At 45.2% G+C, this 20,262-nt stretch overlaps 1 protein-coding gene across 1 annotated transcript in view; it reads left to right on the top strand.

Annotated features, from left to right (window-relative positions):
* PTPRJ (protein tyrosine phosphatase receptor type J) overlaps positions 1–18,742 on the top strand; it is a 139,965-nt gene extending 121,223 nt beyond the window's left edge. Inside the window, exons 13-24 of the mRNA XM_080642001.1 lie at positions 917–1,124; positions 1,237–1,358; positions 2,482–2,569; positions 4,365–4,406; positions 5,071–5,158; positions 5,685–5,775; positions 6,646–6,719; positions 6,825–6,959; positions 9,885–10,004; positions 12,924–13,084; positions 14,598–14,733; positions 17,183–18,742. Coding sequence (XP_080498127.1) covers positions 917–1,124; positions 1,237–1,358; positions 2,482–2,569; positions 4,365–4,406; positions 5,071–5,158; positions 5,685–5,775; positions 6,646–6,719; positions 6,825–6,959; positions 9,885–10,004; positions 12,924–13,084; positions 14,598–14,733; positions 17,183–17,341 — 1,424 coding nt within the window. The 3' untranslated portion in view covers positions 17,342–18,742. The remainder of the gene's footprint in view (positions 1–916; positions 1,125–1,236; positions 1,359–2,481; positions 2,570–4,364; positions 4,407–5,070; positions 5,159–5,684; positions 5,776–6,645; positions 6,720–6,824; positions 6,960–9,884; positions 10,005–12,923; positions 13,085–14,597; positions 14,734–17,182) is intronic.
* The last annotated feature ends 1,520 nt before the right edge of the window (positions 18,743–20,262 follow it).

The following is a 20,262-nucleotide window of genomic DNA, read 5'->3' as shown; positions in this document are numbered from 1 at the left end:
GTGTGGGTGTGCTTTGCACAAAGCCTGGATTGAAAATGCCAAGTTGTGTTGTTTTTGGTGGTGGTTGTGGTTTTTTTTGTTTTTCTTTTTAAAAATATTTTTATTGATTTCAGAGAGAGGTAGAGACATAGAAACATCAATGATGAGAGAGAATCATTTGATTGGCTGCCTCCTGCATGCTCCACCCTGGGAATTGAGCCTGCAACCCAGGCATGTGTCCTAACTGGGAATTGAACTCCTGGTTCATGAGTCGACACTCAACCATTGAGCCACCCTGGCCAGGCCATGGTTCTTTAAATGTGAAGAATGCATTGCAGCTCCTGTGCTATCAACCTGTGATACTGTCCTCATGTCGAGGGAGGTGGAGCGCAAACACACCGCCAGGTGTGGGATCCTGCAGGACAAGGGACTTTCTGCTGTCATAAACCTGCAGCGAAATCTCAAGCAGTGACATCGAGATCGTTCTCTGTCTTTCCGCCTGTTGTTTTGAGTCTGTTTCAAATGTCTAGTCAGTTTGCTCTGAAGGTTTTCAGCAAATTCCACACTCAGGCCTCGGCTGAAAGAGGGAGGCCATATGGCATAGTGGCCAGCCTGTGATGGATGAGGCCTCACGCTCACGTCAGATCGTCTGGGTTAGAAATACAGCTCCACCACGAGGCAGTGTGGCCTTGGGTCCTTGTCGCTTTCTGTGCCTTCATTTTCCCATCTGTCAAATGGGGATGGTAAACCTATGTGACGAGATGACGGTGGCGGTTCACTGAGTGCCTGTAAGTAAAGCACTGGCATGGGAAGCGTCCTTGAGAGGTGGCGGCTCTCATCATCGTCTCCCTGTGTCACTGTCCTTATGTGGACGGTGGGAGACCTGAGTCTCTCTGCATCATTTCCTTATGGCTTCCCTTCTGTGTGCCTTTCTTAGCTAACCCGTCTGCAGAGGATTTGAGCCATACCTACGGAGATTTCAAAAGGGGGTCCTCGGCGACTTACGTGACGTATCTCATAACAACAGACAAACAGATGCGAAATCAGGGCCTGTTGGAAGGCCTGAAATACGAAATCGACGTGGGGAACGAGTCCAACACCCACGGCTACTACAACGGGAAGCTGGAGCCCCTGGGCTCCTATCGGTAAGGCCTCCTGGTTCCTCCGCTGTGGGGGCCGAGCCTCCCGGCGCAGAGCTTTCCACGCCTGCGAGCTGGACTCGCTCAGCCGCCTCTTTTCCCTCCGGTCATCCCACAGGGCTTGTGTGGCCGGCTTCACCAATATCACCTTCAGCCCCGAGAGTGGACTCATAGACGGGAACGGGAGCTACGTGTCCTTCAGCCGCTACTCGGAGGCCGTGTCCTTGCCCCAGGACCCAGGTAGAGGAAGAACATCATGCTGTTAGCAATCCTGTGGATGTGGCTGCCAGTGTCCACAGAAGGCTGGGTGTCCATACGCCTCCCGTGGGCTCCAGGAGGGTTGGGGTGCCTGGTTTCTCTTCTCAGAAGCTGAGGTGTCGCTTGGCCATGAGGTCCCCGTGGCCCCCGCCCCCTTCTGTGAACGCCAGCTGCACTTCAGTCTGCAGTTGTTTGTGTGCCCACGTGCCCACGTGCCGGACACACAGGGCGACTCAGTGCCTAGAATCCTCGAAGGAGCCACAAGGATCGTCTTGTCCAACTCATTTGAGAAACGAGGGAGTTAAGGCCCTGAGAGGGGCAGTGACTCCCTGTGGCTTCGGGGCAGCCCTGACATTTGGTCTCAGACTCGTGTCAGGCGCTCCTGCCCTTTATTTATCACACAGAGCGCGGTGATTCAGGAGCGTCAGGGACCCAAGCAGGAATTGTCCCCTCCCTCCAGGCCAGAGTCAGAGGGACCCACTGGCTGGTCAGTTTGCCTGCTTTTCACACTTGGTAGTTGCTCACGACAGGAAAGAATTCCTGCCCCAGGAGCGAAGTGCTGGGAGTCTCCACCCCTGCCCCAGTGAGCAGGGGGGTTCATGTCATCTGAGCGCGGTGCTGTGGGCACCTCTGCTCATCCGTGGCTGCTGGTCTCAGCAGGTGAGAAGTGTGCCAGCGGTTGCCTCACCAAACAGGGCCGAACCCCGAGATGCTCCCCACTCCCACCCCTACCTCATTGGGCTGCTGCAGGCAATTTCATTTGAAGAAAGAAATCCGTGGGTTAGAACTGAGAATCACTGCGCTAGTCCAGTCCCCTAAATTTGCCGCTGGGGAAAGAGACCTGGAGACCTGGGGAAGCAGCAGTGAGTTTCTGAGACCCTCCTGTTAGTGGTGAGCTGGGGATCAGTAACCCAAATGCCTAGACTAGTTTTAGGCCCAAAGGTATTGAACCTTGTGTATGTCACACACACACACACACACACACACACACACACACACACACACACACACACAGTCACACCCACACACCCGCTGTCTGGGTCGAGGGCTCCCTGGTGGCTGGGGAGCACCTCCTGAAGGTGCCTCCCCTTTGGACTTCTCCCAGGTGTCATCTGTGGAGCTGTGTTCGGATGTATCTTTGGTGCCGTGGTGATTGTGGCTGTCGGAGGGTTCATCTTCTGGAGGAAGAAAAGGTGACTGTTGCTTACATTGATAATAATGGTCTATGTTTTTAAGACAGCTTTTTATTATGGGAAATTTCACTGTTACACAATTGGAGGGGATAGTGTCCCGAGCCCCATGTCCCCCTTATCCATAATCTTGATTGTGTAAATAGTCTTATTTCATCTCCACCCCACGCTGGGGGATTTTAAAGCCAATCCCAGCCCTGACATTGGGCGTGGGTAAACACCTCGTGTGTGTCGCTCCTTTCAAACAGTGCGTTCTAGTTCGCAAACCAGTTTCCAGGTGTTAAGAGATTTCCGTTTAGAGTTAGCTAACTTTGGACACGGGCCCTGTCTCTGGCTTAGTGTTATTGTCCTCATCTGTGAAGGGGTGGGGTGTGGGGTGGGGAATAACAGTGTCTAACTCATAATGTTGAAGAGCCTTAAATAAACAAAGTGCTTTGCACAGTGCTCGCGCCTGGTATGCTATGATTAGCATCTGTACAACTACTGTGTGAGGGGGTTAAATGGCTCCGTTTTGCGTGCTTACCGTGTGCCTGCATTTGTGCTTCCCTCGAATTCTCATGTGGGGCAGGTCTTGCAGGCCCTGTTGCAAGGAAGGAGCTGAGTGTAGGAAGTGTGGAAACAAACTTGAAGCTGGTCTTGGCTCTTGAATACCCTCTTGCCTGGCTGTGTGCTGTGTGATGCCTGCATCACCTGCAGTGTGTGGCTGTCTGTTCGTCTGTTGTTATGAGATACGTCTCAGCTGTGATGCATCGCTGTCACCAGGCCAAAGGATTTTCTTCCCAGCCCAGGGTTTCTAGTGGGGCTACGCAGGTTCTTCTGCCACCACCTTGCCCCGTTGAGTTGACAGGCAGTGCCCATGGTCCAGTGTTTTGCATTAGATTCTGATACTTTTTTTTTTTTTTGCAAGGGAAGGGTCAAAACCAGCTTTATTGTATCTTGTTAAAATAAAAGTGATACATGCTGTGTCAAAAAACCAAAAATCAAAGCAAAAGAAGAGTAAAGAAAATAGATAATCCATCATTGTAGCATAAGAAACTACCCTTAACATGGATGTAATTACAAAACTCACACAACTTCATACATGCATACACACACAAGTGGAACCATAAGATACATATTGTTTTCGAGCCTGCTTTATTCACTTAAGACATGGATAGCTTCATTTCTTCTTCACTTTAAATGGCTACAGAGTATTCAGCTCTATGGATATTATTTAACCAATTTCCTAATTTTTTTTCTTTGCCACAGTTATTTATCCCTGTGTCTAAACCTTTGGGCACATTCATGATTATTTCCTTAAATTCCAAGCGGGCAGTGGCTGAGTCAGTGGGTATACATGTTTTTGATTTTGATACTAGAGCCAAATTCTCTTCCAGAAAGTGTTTTAACATCCATATGAGGCTTAGCCAAGAGTGCAGGAGAGCACCCGGCACCCCACTGCCTTCCCCGTGCTGGGTATAATTTCTGGTTTATTCCATTAACGATCAGAAAGGCTTTATAAAAGCAGAGTATGCAACAGTGGGTCTCACTTTAAAATAAGGTAATGCTGCTGATACATATTTATGCAAGGGATTTCCTCAGAGCTGCTCGAGGAAGAGCCGTCCACACTTTTAGACGGTGGAAAGAGAGGGCCTCCCAGGTCTCTGTAGGCAGCACTGGTTGCTTAGATCGTCAAGCTTGGTGTCGTGCCTGGATTAATGCCCCGGGAAAAGGCATTTTGTAGATACATGAAAGGGGCAAAGCACAGCATTAACCTTTTTTTTTTTTTTGGTCTAATGTTTTTTTTCTTTTAAAACAGGAAAGATGCAAAGAACAATGAAGTGTCCTTTTCTCAAATTAAGTAAGTCTCCAGTGTTAAGAGCTTTATTTTAAGCCATTCCATTTCCCATCTGTTCAGTAACTGTCTAGGCAATTTCTGGTGGAAACTGCTATCACTTTTCCTGACTGACACATTTGGCCACGATTGTCCAGAAGCTCTTGCTAGCTTTGTTATTCTGCAAGGAATCTGTGGGGGTCAGTCCCCCGACTAGCTTCCAGCCATGGCTACTACGGCAAGTAGGACCATATGGACCATATTCTACCAGCACTTCCACGAATAAATAGATATTTTGCGACTAAAAAATAGGTTAGCAAGATCTAGGAGCAGAGAATTTGCTCAGAGTTACGAAGCCGAACAGTTACATCACGGGGTCTAGAAGTCGAATTTCCGAATGCACATTTCTGAGTTTTATAAACAACATGATACTCACCCCTCCACCAACACTCCCTCCCTCCAGAAAAGTATACAAAAGATTTTCTCCTTTTGGGGAGATGTTTACTGTCATCTCCAGAGGCATGGTTGATTGAGTTATTTTTTCTAATGGCCTATTTTTCCTTCTTTCCCTTTCTATGGTGAAGACCTAAAAAGTGAGTAAGCTCTTGGCTTTTTAAAAAATAACTTGCATTTTTCTATTTTAAACTTGGTTGAACGTATAACATCCTAATACGCTGTTTTGTTTTCTTAGATCCAAGCTAGTCAGAGTGGAGAATTTTGAGACCTACTTTAAGAAACAGCAAGCTGACTCCAACTGTGGGTTTGCAGAAGAATATGAAGTATGTGGTTGTAAATATTGTGTTTTCTGTTGCTTTGTTTTTCCTGAAAATTGTAAAACTGCCCATTTTTATTTTATGGTGAAGCTCTGGGTAAGAGGCGACCTGCTTGGAGGGGACAGCAGTGCTTGTGTTTCCCCCGGGGTCACACTGCTGCCGTGTGGCTGTGAGCACTTAGATCAGGGGTGGGGAACGTCCATCCCCCTTATGCGGCCCATGAAATCATTTGGTCTGGCCCTGCCAAGGCATTAGGGATGAGTTAATTACATGTTTGACCAATATAGCAGGTTAATTTTTAAGTTGGTAATTTTGTACGGCCTGTGAATGATGTGATAAATACCCAAATGGCCCTTGGCAGAAAAAAGGTTCCCCACCCCTGACTTACTAGTAGATGGACCTTTGATTCTCGTGGTGTGGATACCTAAAGATTATGCAGACATACAGAAACTGGGAATTCAAGCTAGAGGGCTGTCAACTAAAGCACATTTGAACACTAACTAAATGGACCACTTATTTGTTTTATTTTCAGGATCTGAAGCTTGTTGGAATTAGTCAACCTAAATATGCAGCTGAACTGGCTGAGAATAGAGGGAAGAATCGCTATAATAACGTTCTGCCTTGTAAGTTGTTTTTTCCCACATGGTCTTCCTTTTTTTTTTTTTTTTTTTTCTGTCCTTGGCCATTGCTGCTCTAGCAGTAGAGGGGAGGGGAATCAAAATACCAACTAGCCACTTCCACAACCATTCATTAGTCACCTACTGTGTGCTAAGCACTGTATTTTGGCATCTTCCATTGAATCCAGTCTTCACGACAACCTTATAAAATAAGCAGTGGGATATTTATTTTGCAGATGAGGAAAATGAGGCCCGGAGTAGCTAAGGGACTTGTGGCGGGACCAGGCTTGGGCGAGGTCTGTCTGTTAAAAAAATTATATATTGATTGATTTCAGAGGTGAAGGGAGAGGGATAGAGAGATAGAAACATCGGTGAGAGAGAAACATCCTTGGTCGGCTGCCTCCTGCATGCCCCCTACTGGGGATCGAGCCTGCACCCCAGGCATGTGCCCTGACAGGGAATGGGTCCTGTGACCTCTTTGTTCCTGGGTGGATGCTCAATCACTGAGCCATACTGGCTGGGCTGTAGGGTGGTTTTGAGGAAAAGGTAAATTGCTGAGGGTGTTACCTGGCTCGTGGCTCTCACCCAAGGTGTCCACAGTGGTGGCTTGTGTTGTCTGAGAGCTGGGGCCCTGGTGCCAGGCTGCCTGGATTCAGTCCTTGCTTCTGCCACCGACTGCCACATAGCCCCTCTGTGCCATGTGACATAGGGTGACTGTGAGGATTAAACGTGGCCGCATGTGTAAATGCCACCCTGTGTTCCCCCAAGGGGTGACAGCGTCCCTGTGCTATCTTGTGCCTCTTTTTCCTCACTTGCATGTCTCTCTCCTCAAATGTTTGCTTCTCACAAGGACCTTTTTTCCTCTTAAATCCGCAGATGATATTTCCCGTGTCAGACTTTCAGTCCAGACCCATTCAGCCGACGACTACATCAATGCCAACTACATGCCTGTAAGTGGGGAGAGGTGCTCAGAGCACTGGCTTGTTGGAGTGATGACCTTCAGAGCTCTCCTTTCTGTTCTTTGACATTGAATATGTGTGGCTTTCTGTTTCTAGGGCTACCATTCCAAGAAAGATTTCATTGCCACACAAGGACCTTTACCCAACACTTTGAAAGATTTTTGGCGTATGGTTTGGGAGAAAAATGTATATGCCATTGTCATGCTGACCAAATGTGTTGAACAGGGAAGGGTAAGCATCTTTTAAAAATTATATGTTAATACATTATTAATTCTTTTCTTTTTTTTTTTTTTTTTTTACTGTGGTGGAAGGTTAAGTATCTTAAACACCACTTGTCTTTAAAAACACACACACTTCACCAAACATTAGCACCTCTATTCTTAGAAACTTATTTTCTGTCTTTATATTCTCCAAGTGAAAAGTTAAAAAAAATATTATTTGAAATAACATGAAATAAAACTACAGAGTAAAAAAAAAAATCTTTAAAAATCTATTTTATCATTACCTTCGTTTGTGGACAAATAATATTCTCTGTTCATGAAGTCACTGCTGCTGGAGTTGGTTAATACCGGGATGTGGGTCGATGTCCCAGGTCTGGAACAAGATGCTGCTGCTCACAGCCCCGCTCCGCCCGCCAGCTCTGTGGCTGGGTGCAGGCATCGTGTCTCTAAGAAACCAGCTTTGTCTCTGAGACGGTGCTCGACCAGCCTGGTGATTTTCAAACGTGGTTTTTAGCACTGGAAATTTTTCTTGATGCAAAATCTCAGACTTTTCCCCAGATATGTCTCAGCAGCCCCCCTCCCTCGTGATGGCCTGGAATCCCTTGGCCGTTTCCATTAAAGCTAAGATTTCTGCTAGTACTAAAATCCCATGTTTCCGTAAATGGGTCTGAGGAGAGCTGGAAAACATGCTGAACTCAGGAATTCTGAGCCTGAGGAATGGGACCTAATGTTGCTCTGTGAATCTTTTCCTGCAGGTTTTTTACTTGAAGACTAGGATAGGACTCAGGTCCCTAGACCAGTGGTTCTCAAACTTGAATGTACATCAGAATCACCTGGAGGGAGGTTCCACCTTTAGAGTTTCTCATTCAGAGGGTCTGTGGGGCCCCAAGAATGGCATTCGGACAGTTCCCAGGGGCTGATGCTTTTGTTGCTCCAGCATGCCTGCTTTGAGTAGCACTGTGCTAGGGGATGGTGGGAACCTGCCATCATTTCTTTTTTCTTTTTATTTATTTTCATTGATTTCAGAGAGAGGAAGGGAGAGGGAGTAGAGAAACATCAGTGATGAGAGTGAATCATCGATCGGCTGCCTCCTGCACACCCCACACTAGGGACTGAACCTGAAACCTGGGCATGTGCCCTGATGGGGAGTTGAACTGTGACCTTCTGGTTCATATGTCCACACTCAACCACTGAGCCATGCTGGCTGGGCAGACACCATTTCTTTTAATGTTCTTTTATTCCCTTTCATATAGCAGATATTTTTCTAGCCCAAGATTGTGTAAGGTCCTGTGGCAGGGGCTGGGCACGGAGGAGGGAAAGGTAGCAAAGAACAGTGAGAGATGATTCCCATTTCTTGTGATACAGGAGAAAAGCCCATTAACGTGCACAAGAGAATATAGATTATGAATGTACATGAACGTTATGGGCTGTTCAGCCCTGGGCCTCACACATGGAACATTCTTATAAATATCTGTTAGACAAACAAAAGTGATGTATTTAACTGAACAAAGACCATGAGGATGACTTTACATGGGCCCTTGTTCATCTGAGGTCAGGGGAAGTGGATGATACTGATTCTGGGTGAAAGGGGAAGGGAGCCAGTCTCCAGTATTTTCTGCACAAGATGCTCCATATATGTTATTTCTTTCCTATAACCGCCCTGTGAGGTAGTATCAGTATTTTATAGATGGGAAACGGAGGCTCAGGGAGCTTAAGAACTTGCCCACAAGGTGGCAAAAAATCCAGCTGGTTAAGAGCTGGAGCTGGAAGTCAACTCCATGTCTGTGTATGTTCAAGTTCTGTGTTCTTTCTTGGAGCAGTGGTCCAGAAACTGGGATCTTAGGAAAAATGCAGGTTCCATGCCTGGGTTGGAGTTTCTGGAGGTGGGACCCAGGCATCGGTTTTTAAAGCAAAATAGATCTTTCAGGTCAGTCAATCCGGTAACCAACCAGGTTTGGAAACCACCAGCTGTAAGCATACCGTAGAAAGTTGAGTATGTGTGTATGTGTACGTGTGTATTGTTGTTTGCTAAATGGGGTTGCAGATATTCTTGGAGAGCAGTTGTTACTTTTCTTTTTAAAATTTACCTTTATTGTTGAAAGTATTACAGATGTTTCCTTTTCCCCCCCATTGAGCCTTCTAGCCCGCTCCCACCCCTTGCCCAAGGTCTTCACCACCATAGAAGAGCAGTCGTTTTTTGATTTTTTTTTTTCTGTTCACATTTGCTCACCAAATTAAAATGATTTAATCCGATCCTCTTTACTGGCGTCTATATTTGTATGGCACTTAGTGTGTCTGTGGCGGTATTGGGCGCAGATCTCATTTCTTCCAGCTGCACATGGTTCTGGGTCAATCAGAGTTTAGTTCAGGGAACAGTCGTGGAGGGGCTGCTGTGGGGGCTGCTGTGGGGGCTACAGGGGGCTGGGTGGGACTGTGTCCCCTGAGAAGTTACAGCTGCTGCTTAGCGCTAACTCAATTTTCATGCAGAAATGAGTGCTCAGTGTTGGCCAGATCTGATTTTTTAAGAGAAGCCAGGAATCTGGATTTCTATGAAAAATATTTCAATTTTAAAAGAGCTGGCAACAGTTGTAAATTAAAACACACACACAATTTTAAGAGTCAAATAGAACCCAACTAGAGGACTTAGTCCCTGATGCCAGTTGTCAATATCTGGTCTCACTTGAGAGGCTTCAGTGATAACAGATGGTGTGATCTCAGTCTTTGTATAAAAATGCACTGTTAGCCCTGGCCGGATAGCTCAGTTGGTTAGAGCACCATTCCACTACGCCAAAGTTGGGTGTTTGATCTCTGGTCCAGGCACATACAAGAATCAACTAATGAATGCATAAATAAGTGGAGCAACAAATGGATGTTTCTGTCTCTGTCTCTCTCAAATCAATAAATAAAATATTTAAAGAATGCACTTTTATTCTAGACCAAATGTGAGGAGTACTGGCCTTCCAAGCAGGCCAAGGACTATGGGGACATAACTGTGGCAATGACATCCGAAATTGTTCTTCCAGAATGGACCATCAGAGACTTCATAGTGAAAAATGTAAGTAAGAGGTCAGGATGGCTAGGTCTCCTATAAAATGACCATATATTAATTTTAGGGGTGATACTTTCTGGTTAATATTAACCAATCTTTTTTATGCGTTCAAAAAAATGTTTTTGCTTTCTTCTTTACAGAATAAAACAATTCATATCTATACACACTCTAAGGCAACCCTTTGGCTTTACTTTCTTAAGGAGCATTTCATGTTATTCTTGAATAAAATGGACCTTAATGGCTCAGCATCCATAGCTCCTTTCTTTCCACTTCCTGCTGACTTGCTCATAGAGTTTTTGTTACAAACCAAGGTCCTTTTGCATTAGTAGGAACTGTGACATCAGGAACAGCCATTTCCTGTTGGACAGTTTCATTAATAGGATTCCCGAGCATGTACACATGGCTTCCTTAACCCCCCAAAATTATGAAAACAAATCCAATAAATTGTGTAGGCACTTTAGGAAGTCAGTTTATGTGTCTTTTCTCTTTGGTTAAGGGTGTTTAAAAATAGAAGCAGTGTCAGGAAGCGACATTAGCTTCTGATGGGCATGTAAATGGGCATACTCCTTTGCGATTTATTATCCAGGGCATAAAAATTTCCCCTTGGTCTGGTGGTTCCAAGTTTGAGAATCTATTCCAAATAATCAATCTAAAATATAGGAGAAGGCTTGTTATCCATATAAATGAATCTCAGCATTATTTGTAATGGGAGGGGGGGTTTGGAAACCATGCAAAGGAGAATGGAGAACTAAACTATAGCTTATCTAGTCTTTGTGTCATTATTCAGCTATTAGTAATGATAGCTATGTAGACTGGATAATTGCCATGAACATAATTAAGTGAACATGCTAGGAGACAAAATTTTATGCATATTATGAATAATACATGAAAAAAAGCCTGCAAGTGGATTCAGTGGTGTTGAATTTTATGGGGTGGGAGTTAGGTACTAATGTACAAGAATTATCCTTGAAGATTTCCGTAAGTCTTAATATGGATGCAGTGTGTCATATTAAGTATTAACTCTTTACTAATTGCTGTTTCTCAAAGGCTCTGGCCTTAGCTAATATTTTAATTCCTTTAGTGGACATGCTGTCCAAACTCTTATCATGCACTTGTGTTGTCCGCATAAATAATGCAAAATTTATAATAGTGGAGAATTCTTTAAAATGTCACGTATATTTCTATAGATTTCACCCATTTAAAATGGACTGGCTTATCCTTGGTTGCTTTTGCCCTTGTGGAAGAGAATTGTGGGTGGAATTATCCACATCATTTAAAAATTACTGTTACTATTATTATTTTTTTTGTTAACTGAACTTCAGATTTTATTCGGATTTCACATTTTTCTACTAAAGCCCTTTCCTGTTCCAGGACCCAATCTAGGATACCACATAGCATTTAGTAAAATATTTACTTTTTAATCACAGAAAATGCACAAGTATATTTTCATTTTTAGAAGTGAAAACACAACAGGTAGAGTGAAACGTTTCTTTTGACTGTCACCCCTCACCTGGGCTCCTTTGCCGCCCTGTAGAAATAATATTGACAAGTCCGACTTCCCTCTTTCTTTCTTTCTCTCCTCTTACCTGTCAAGGCTGGCTTTCTTTGGATGAATACTTTTGGTTAAGTTTGTGAATGTTACATTTGTGTGTGATGGGACTTCACAGAACTCTCTCCCCTGTTTCTGCCTTGTTTCCTTACTGTTTTCCACATTTTGAAGAACGTGAATGCACTGTGTTTATAACGTATATGCATTTTTAAAAAAGCCTCCAAGGGTAGCTGTCATCAAGGAGACGGCAATGCCTGCAGTCCAGATGTAGGCACACACAGTGCAGTCCAGATGTGGACACACACAGGTGCGGGCAGTGCCTGGCTATGGGCCTAATGAGGACAGTTGAATCAGGGACAGGAATGGCCCAGCCTGGGTGGAGTTTTGATCAGCAATGTCCATGCTCCCATCCTGGTAGGAAACCCGTCTGTGTAATAACTAACTTGTAACAGGGTTCACTTTCTATTGTCTGTCTGCTGTTGATAGAGATTTTTTTTGGGGGGGTGGGGGTGGGGGAGGTCCTTTCTCAAATGCCTACAATTCTAAATATTTACTTGGTGCTTGCTACTTGCCTACCATGTTATTAAATTCTCCGGAGACGTGAATTACGAGGCAGTTCTTGCCCTGAAGGCAGAGTATCTCAGCTGGATTCGATACATTTATTTTAGGTCAGTGACATTCCCAGGTGGGCCCAGGGATGGGCTTTACGAAGCTCTAAGGAGTTGTGGGTGTGAATGTGAGCACACTATAGGCAGGGAGCTGTGGTGGGAAAGGGAAGAGGTCTGAACCCAAATTCAGAGGGTGAGGGACTTCTACCACCTATGCCGAGTGTTGGGGACATCACTTTACTTCTTGGAACTTTTGCTCCCTCGTCTTTAAAGGTGGATAATAAACCCTCTGGCTTGGGTATGTTATGAGGAATTGATGAGTATATTGAAGTTTGTGTAAGCACTTTATTAGCTGTTGGACCAAAATAAAATTCCAGTTTCTAGTTGTAACCACTCCTGGTGAAAGCCACCTTTCAGCCATTTGGTGCAGTTCAGCATCAGGTACTGCTTCGTTTCACGGCCTTTCTGGTGTTGCCAGGCAGCTTTTCTCTCGGGATCTACCCTCTAGTTTCTTCTTCTTTTTTAAAAAATATGTTTTTATTGATTTTTAGAGAGAGAGGAAGGGGGAGAGAGAAAGAAACATCGAGGTGAGAGAGAAACATTCGTTGGCTGCCTCCCATACACGCCCTGTCTGAGGACTGAACGTACAACTTGAGCATGTGCCCTGACCAGGAATGGAACCGGGACCCCTTGGTACACGGGGCAACACTCAAGCAACTGAGCCACACTGGCCAGAGCTAACCTCTTACTTCTTTTCTTGGCTTTTAGAACCAGACAAGTGACAGCCACCCTCTGCGACAATTCCACTTCACGTCCTGGCCTGACCACGGGGTTCCCGACACCACTGACCTGCTCATCAACTTCCGGTATCTTGTCCGTGACTATATGAAGCAGAGTCCTCCCGAATCGCCAATTCTGGTGCATTGCAGGTAGGCAGGTGGCGCTTCACCTGAGACAGATTTCAAAGGCAATTATAAGTATGAACACTTTTGAAAAGCAAGGTCTAGAATAGATTGAATGCAGTAGGCATTTACATAGTCAGGAAAGGTTTGGAGACGGGGCCACAACTTAGTCCCTAAACCCTGGGACAGGGAATGGCGAACTACAGCTTGTGGGCCAGATCTGCTAGGTTGCCTGTATTTTTTTAAAACTATAATGTATTTAAACGTATTTCTTATTTATAATATTTTCTTGTAAAGTATTTAAATCTTACAAAAATATAGAGAAGAATAACAATTTATAAAGCATACCACGAGACCACATGTGTTTCTTTTTGTTAATAATACATTCTAGATATAAAGTCTCCACCTACCAGTCTCCTTTCCCGGGTGAATGTAGTCCTAAAGTTCATGTGCGTTATTCCCTTGCATGCTTTTATGTTTTATTGCATATGTATATATCTCTCTGGTTTCATACAGCTTTAAACTTTTACCAGATCTTATTGTGTATGCATCATTCTGCAACCTGCTTTCTTCATTCAGCATGTTGGTTTGTTATTTAACAATATCGAAACACATAATTCTAGTTTGTTTTACTTATTCACTTAAAATATTTTTTTGACATACAAAAAACTGCACATCACTTAATATGTACAAGTTGACCAGTTTGGGGATAAATATACATTCCCATGACACTATCGCCACAATCTGTTTTGCTGCCTGTTTTCGTGAAATTGTCCTGGGCCACAGTCATGCTCATTCGTCTGCATATTGTCTGTAGTTACTGTCATGCCACAACGGCAGAAAGAGGCTGCTGGCTTGCACAGCCGAGGGTATTTACTGTCTGGTCCTTTGCAGAAGAAATTTGTCACCCCCTCCTTTAGAACAATGACATGAGCTTTAAAGTGAATGGGTGAATTTAAGACAGAAGAAAGGAGGAGCTGTGTTGCCCCCTGGGAAATAAATTGATGAAACTTGCCATCCTAGCTTATGGTGGCAACTTGACTGGGCCTGGGATCCAAGAAGCTCTAGCAAGGTGGTTTTTTTTGTTTGTTTTTTTAAAAATATTTTTTTTTATTGATTTCAGAGAGAAAGGGAGAGGGAGAGAGAGACAGAAACATTAATAATGAGAGAGAATTATTGATCGGCTGCCTCCTGCACATCCCACACTGGGAGTCAAGCCTGCAACCCAGGCATGTGCCCTGACTGGGAATCAAATCGTGATCTCTAGTTCATAGGTCGATGCTCAACCACGGAGCCACACCAGCTGGGCTAGCAAGGTGTTTTCTATGTGGCATTTGACTCCAAAGGAACTTTAGGATTTGGGCCGCCGTCCCAAGCCAGTGCAGTCTGATGTGCTGAGGTTTCAGTAGAGCAAACGTTTGATGATCCTGGGCTCTGCCCTCACAGCGGGTAATGGAGGAGAGCACACACCTGCACAGGGAAGGGGAGGCTGTCCAGCAGAGGTCACCCACGGAGACGTGCTTGTTTCCTTCCCTTCCAGTGCGGGCGTTGGAAGGACGGGCACTTTCATCGCCATTGATCGTCTCATCTATCAGATAGAGAATGAGTACTCCGTGGACGTGTACGGGATTGTGTATGACCTTCGCATGCACAGGCCTTTAATGGTGCAAACAGAGGTGAGGCCAACATCTGTTGGACAATCCACCCTTTCTGTCTGTTCGTGTCATGCACTCGTGTTAAACTGTTTCACCCTTCCAGATCTTTCTGGCTCCTGGCCATGATGTAACACTCGATTTCTTTAAGATCCTTAACTGCCATGGGCTTGAACTACCCCATACAGTGACCCATGCTACTGATATCATTGATGGTGCTGCAACCCTAGACAGGATCCTTACCCGCTGCCACCGACTCACCCGATAATCTCAGCAGGTCCCTGAACTTTGGCTTCCAGAATTAACACTCATAAAATTGGCCTTTTCGCTCTTTGTTTCTTATTTTAAAAAAAATGTTTTTATTGATTTCAGAGAGAGGAAGGGAGAGGGAGAGAGATAGAAACATGAGTGATGACAGAGAATCATTGATCGGCTGCCTCCGGCTCCCTACTGGGGATCGGGCCTGCAACCTGGGCATGTGCCCTTGACCGGAATCGAACTGTGACCTCATGGTTCATAGGTTGATGCTCAACCACTGAGCCACACCAGTCGGGCTCGCTTTTTGTTTCTAAGAAGCTCTGACCATCCTTAAAATAAGCTAGTGAAACAGACTTATCGAATATTAGTAATATGAAATAGCGTTAATGCTGCTTTACGCGTGAATATAGCCATGTATCCCAGCCTTGTGCCGGTTAAACAACAGCAGGCCCGTAGCTGTGGGAGGATGGTGGGCAACGGAGAAAGTGGATGCTTGGTAGCCACAGTGCCACTGTGTGGCCCTGTTAGACTGGCTGTCCCTGAAATGTTCCCGGCATGTTCTCAACACATATATTGGGAAGTGGCCCTTCTCGAAGCTGCAGGGTGAATGTGCCTCGACCATGATGAGAGCAGCATGTTCATTTCCTATCGGGCTGTCACTGTGAATATGTGCCCTGTTTTGGAGTCCAGCAGGGAATGTTCTAGAGGCCTGGGTACACAGCGTGCTTTGGGGTGAGCAGTGTGGTTGTGGTGCAAAGTGTGGAATTGCCCTCCTGTGTTGGTTGGAAAAAACATTTTATTTTTTTTGCTATAATTACCTAGGTTAGCGGTTCTCTATCTTTTTTCTCCTTTGAGAGAAATAGAAATCTTATACCTGCTTACAAATGATTTTCAGGTCCCTTTTAAAATTTTTAAAAATAATATTAACTTAACTGAAAATAATATTAAAATTAAAAGATCTGACGATACAGCATTATATAGGGTACATTTTTCTCTTTTACTTTTTTCTTTCCCACCCACACTCCCTGGAAGCAGCCAATGTTTACAGCTTGTGTGTATCTTCATAGGCTTCTTGATGTACAGCCCAGAAAAACACACATACACACACACACACACACACACACGACCTGGAGTATTCTTAAAAAATGAAACCCTATTTTATATATGATACTGCCCTGTAATTTATTTCCTCTTACAGCATCATGGATATTTTTCCATGTTGGCATATACCTCTTCTTCCTCTTTTAGTGGATACTACAGATCTGATATGCTGCCTACAGGTGGTCTCCGCCCAACTCTATCCCGATCATCCCCCTTAACCCCACCCCCTCTGTTGAGAATCACAGTCTATTCCTTATTCTGTACATCCTCACTAGCCAAGAAAATCTTTTAGAAATTTTTATGATGTGAATGTACGTGTGCATTACCACCTCCACATCCTTCCTTTGCCCTTCCCAACGATTCGGGTATTTCTCCTTGGATGTGACACCGACACATGGCGATGAGAAGTTGGGGCTGTCAGGGGCTGAGGGTGGGGGCACATTCCTGGTTACCCGTGGGATGAGTTCACTTTTCTTTCCTCGATAAGTATGGAAAACCAGAAAAAGTGAGCATGATTTTTTTTTTCTTTTTTAAAACAGATTTTTTTTAAAAAATATTTTTTATTGATTTTTTACAGAGAGGAAGGGAGAGGGATAGAGAGTTAGAAACATTGATGAGAGAGAAACATCGATCAGCTGCCTCCTGCACACCCTCTACTAGGGATGTGCCCACAACCAAGGTACATGCCCTTGACTGGAATCCAACCCGGGACCCTTCAGTCCGCAGGCTGACCCTCTATTCACTGAGCCAAACCGGTCAGGGCCAGATTTTTTTTTAAAGACTATTTTATATGATCTACATGTGAAAGCCAGGATCATGTTGAGTTGGATATATTTTAAGTGTCAGGGGTCTGTTTTTACTATTGAATCTTGGAATGTTGCTGAGGGGAAGTGTGGGGAGTCGGTCCCTCTGTCTGAGAATCATTGATGGTGAGATACTTGCTCTCCGGGGTTGCAGGTTTCACTAGAAAGTGATTACCCCTGGACTCGTTAACCTGAAGTATCCGCTGTGGGGCGGGTGGGGTTGGGGAGTGGGAATCAGTTTGAAAATAAGGATGGATGCTAATCTCTGGGACCTGTGGTCACTTCTTCCTTCTTTTTCCCTTGTCTAACAGGACCAGTATGTTTTCCTCAATCAGTGTGTTTTGGATATTATCCGATCCCACAGGGACTCAAAAGTGGATCTCATCTACCAGAACACAACCGCAATGACAATCTACGAAAACCTCGCCCCCGTGACCACGTTTGGACAAACCAATGGTTACATCGCCTGATTCCAAAGGAAAATCTCTCTGGAGTTAATGAGGCCACCACACCCACAGCAAAGAAAGACGCCCCGATGTGGACATGTTTTTAGATGTTTAATATCTTAATTCTTTGATCTATTTTGTTAGAACTAATTGAGGGTGTGAAGCTGCCCACGTAACACATGACAGATGAAAAGTTGGGGCTGTTGGGGGCTGTGGATGGGTGGTGAGCCAGTCAGCTGCATTCCTGGTCCCCAGTGAGATGATTTCACTCTTTTCCCTTGAGAATGATGGAAAACCAGGAAACGTGATCTATGGTTCTTTTTTTCTTTTTCAAAACAGATTTTTTTTTAAAACAAAACTATTTTATATGATCCACATGGGAAAGCCAGGATCGTGTTGGGTTGAATATATTTTAAGTATCAGAGGTCTATTTTTACCTACTGAATCTCGGAATCTCGCTGATGGAAGATGCGTAACTGTGGACGATGATCATGCAGGGAGGGGCCGACGGCGCCTCTCCTGCCTGGGTTTCCTATTTGAACATGTGCCTTTTCTGAATTATGCTTCCACAGGCAGAACTCAGAAGATTTCTCTATTTTTGTATTGAATCTCATAATTGGACTCTGCAGAATATTTAAACGGTAGTTTAGTATCAGAGGTTCAGCCTTCTCAGTAACATTCCTATTCTTGATTAGAGGAGGTCCATCCCCCACTACCCCCCCTCTCTATTCTTTCTTCCCCTCCCCCCGCCCCCAGTTCCCCACAGATGTGTGTGTTCAGCCCACCGGTTGAGTGAGAGTGGAATTGGGGGTGGTGGTAGGGAAGCAAAGGAAACCCTACAGTGATGGACTCTCCTTTTCTAGTCCCTGTTTTGTCCTTTTTCCCCTCACTTCGTATTTGGTAAGAAGGATTATTTAAAGGTGCAATATGTGACTAGTGATTCCTGATGCTCTAGGTTCTTAGCAACGTTTTACTCAGGTTGGCATTTTATGTGTGTGTGTGTGTGTGTGTGTGTGTGCGCGCGTGTGTAAATGCGTGGCAATCTGTGAACACTTCAGTGTGAAAACAGTGTCAAATTAATTCCTCCTCCTTCGAAGTCCACTGGCTTTAGTCTGTCTGCAGTGACACATATTGATATCTACTGTATATATATATAGATACTAAACTCTTAAAAACAGTCATTCCTTTGAATTGAGGTGTACAAAGTTTGAATTTGTATCAAGATGTAATTATTATTTTTAAAACCTCTTTTCACTATACTGCTGCTGTAATTACTTTGATTTTAAAAAATGTAGATTAACTTTTTTTTTCTTCAGGTGTGTATCCACCAAGAATTTCAGAATTTATGTGGATTAATTTTATTGGTACATAATCTGTAAACTTCTCAAGGCATTAACATGAAAGGATGTGTTTCTTTTTATTTTATATTGTGGCTCAGGTTCTATTGTGAAGAAGTTTTGAGTGTATCCTCCAATCGGCACCGAAGTATACAAGGTCTTATGAAGGAATGTCAGACCCCCGAAAGCCCGTGGCCCTTGGCCACAGCCATGAATCCTGCTGTAAACTTAGGATGAATGTGTCCTATTGAAGATGGGAGGGGGGTCCTCTCCGGGTACCCTGCTCCCTGTGGACCCGTGGGAGCCCTTCTCCTGACCCTGCCTCGCTCCTCAGCTCACCGGCACTTTGATAACTGAACTGGACGTGTGACTGGGTGTTTGGGGTTAGGAAGGGTGAACCACGATGTACTGATACCTCTGATTCAGGTCAGAGGTCAGTGCTGTACGCCTGTTGTCCCCTTTCCCTTTGAGGTACCGAAAGAATGAAAAGGAGAGGTGGTGATGTCTCGTTTTGGGAGAACCTTACTTCCCAAACAGAAATTGCACTTTTTGCTGAATCCTTTGCTGTCTTTGGTAGTAAGCAGTTCACTCAATGTCAGACCCTTCGAGGAATGGATTGGCCCGGCCAGGTCGGGCCCTCTGGACCTCACTTCAGAGGGGCCTTTGGCTGTGTAGGTCTGAATCAAGGAAGCCACACTGTTGCGGGGTGTGGGGTGCAGCCGGGTTTGGGCCGATTGCTTCCAGACCTTCACTCTGGTCTGGCCCCCAATGCATGCAGATCTCAGAGTCCCATAGCTTCAGTCAGAGGTCCCGGCTGAGGCAGCAGCTCTGTGGCCACACTCCTCCCCACTCCAATTTGTCAGGAAACCATTGTGATGGGTCTGATCTGGGTGTCACATCCCAGGGAGATGCTGTGCCCCGCCCTGCCCCTATCACTGCCATGGAGGCCTCCGAGGAAAGGGCTTGCCTCTAACAATCCCTTTAAAATGAATGAAAGTAACAATAATTATAACCATATTGTATAGAAACTGAAAAAAACAGAAACCCTCTCCCTTCCACCTGGCGTGGCCTTGGGAACTGGCCAGCAGCCCCACGTGCCACTCCCGCACGTCATTCCAGTCCCAGAGGAAGGCCTGTGCTGGAGAGGTCTGGATTCCAAGCGGCAGGTCACACGGAGGTCACCATGCCTCTCTGCATCCTGAAGACGCTGTGGGCGGGGCCGGTGGGGCGGTGAGAGTATTTATAGCACAGGGATCGCAAAGGGAAGATTCCTGTGTAACTAGGAAGGACGTAGGGGCTGCGAGATGGTCGAGATGGTCGCAGGGAAGAGGAAGGTGTTTTTGAGCTCTTGCCCCAAACCCTCCCAGGAACAAATAACTAGAATGGGAGGGACCGTGGGGAGGGTGGGATTGCCCTGCGTTAGTAGCTGAGTTCCATACAGAAACGCAGCCAGGGTGGGGTGAGTGGCCCTTGGTTTGGGGGATTTGGGTCACTGGCTCTCTTCTCCAAGCAAAGACGTTTTGCCTCCAAAGTTCAATCGAGTGGCGATCGGCACCAGGAGGCAATGGCATCTGGGGTGTGTTCTCTGTGAGCATGCAGTGACAGCCA

This window comes from Plecotus auritus, assembly GCF_963455305.1.
Source record: "Plecotus auritus genome assembly, chromosome: 9".
Lineage (NCBI taxonomy): Eukaryota > Metazoa > Chordata > Mammalia > Chiroptera > Vespertilionidae > Plecotus > Plecotus auritus.
Note: the sequence above shows the minus strand (reverse complement) of the source record. Positions and strands in the feature narration are given on the sequence as shown.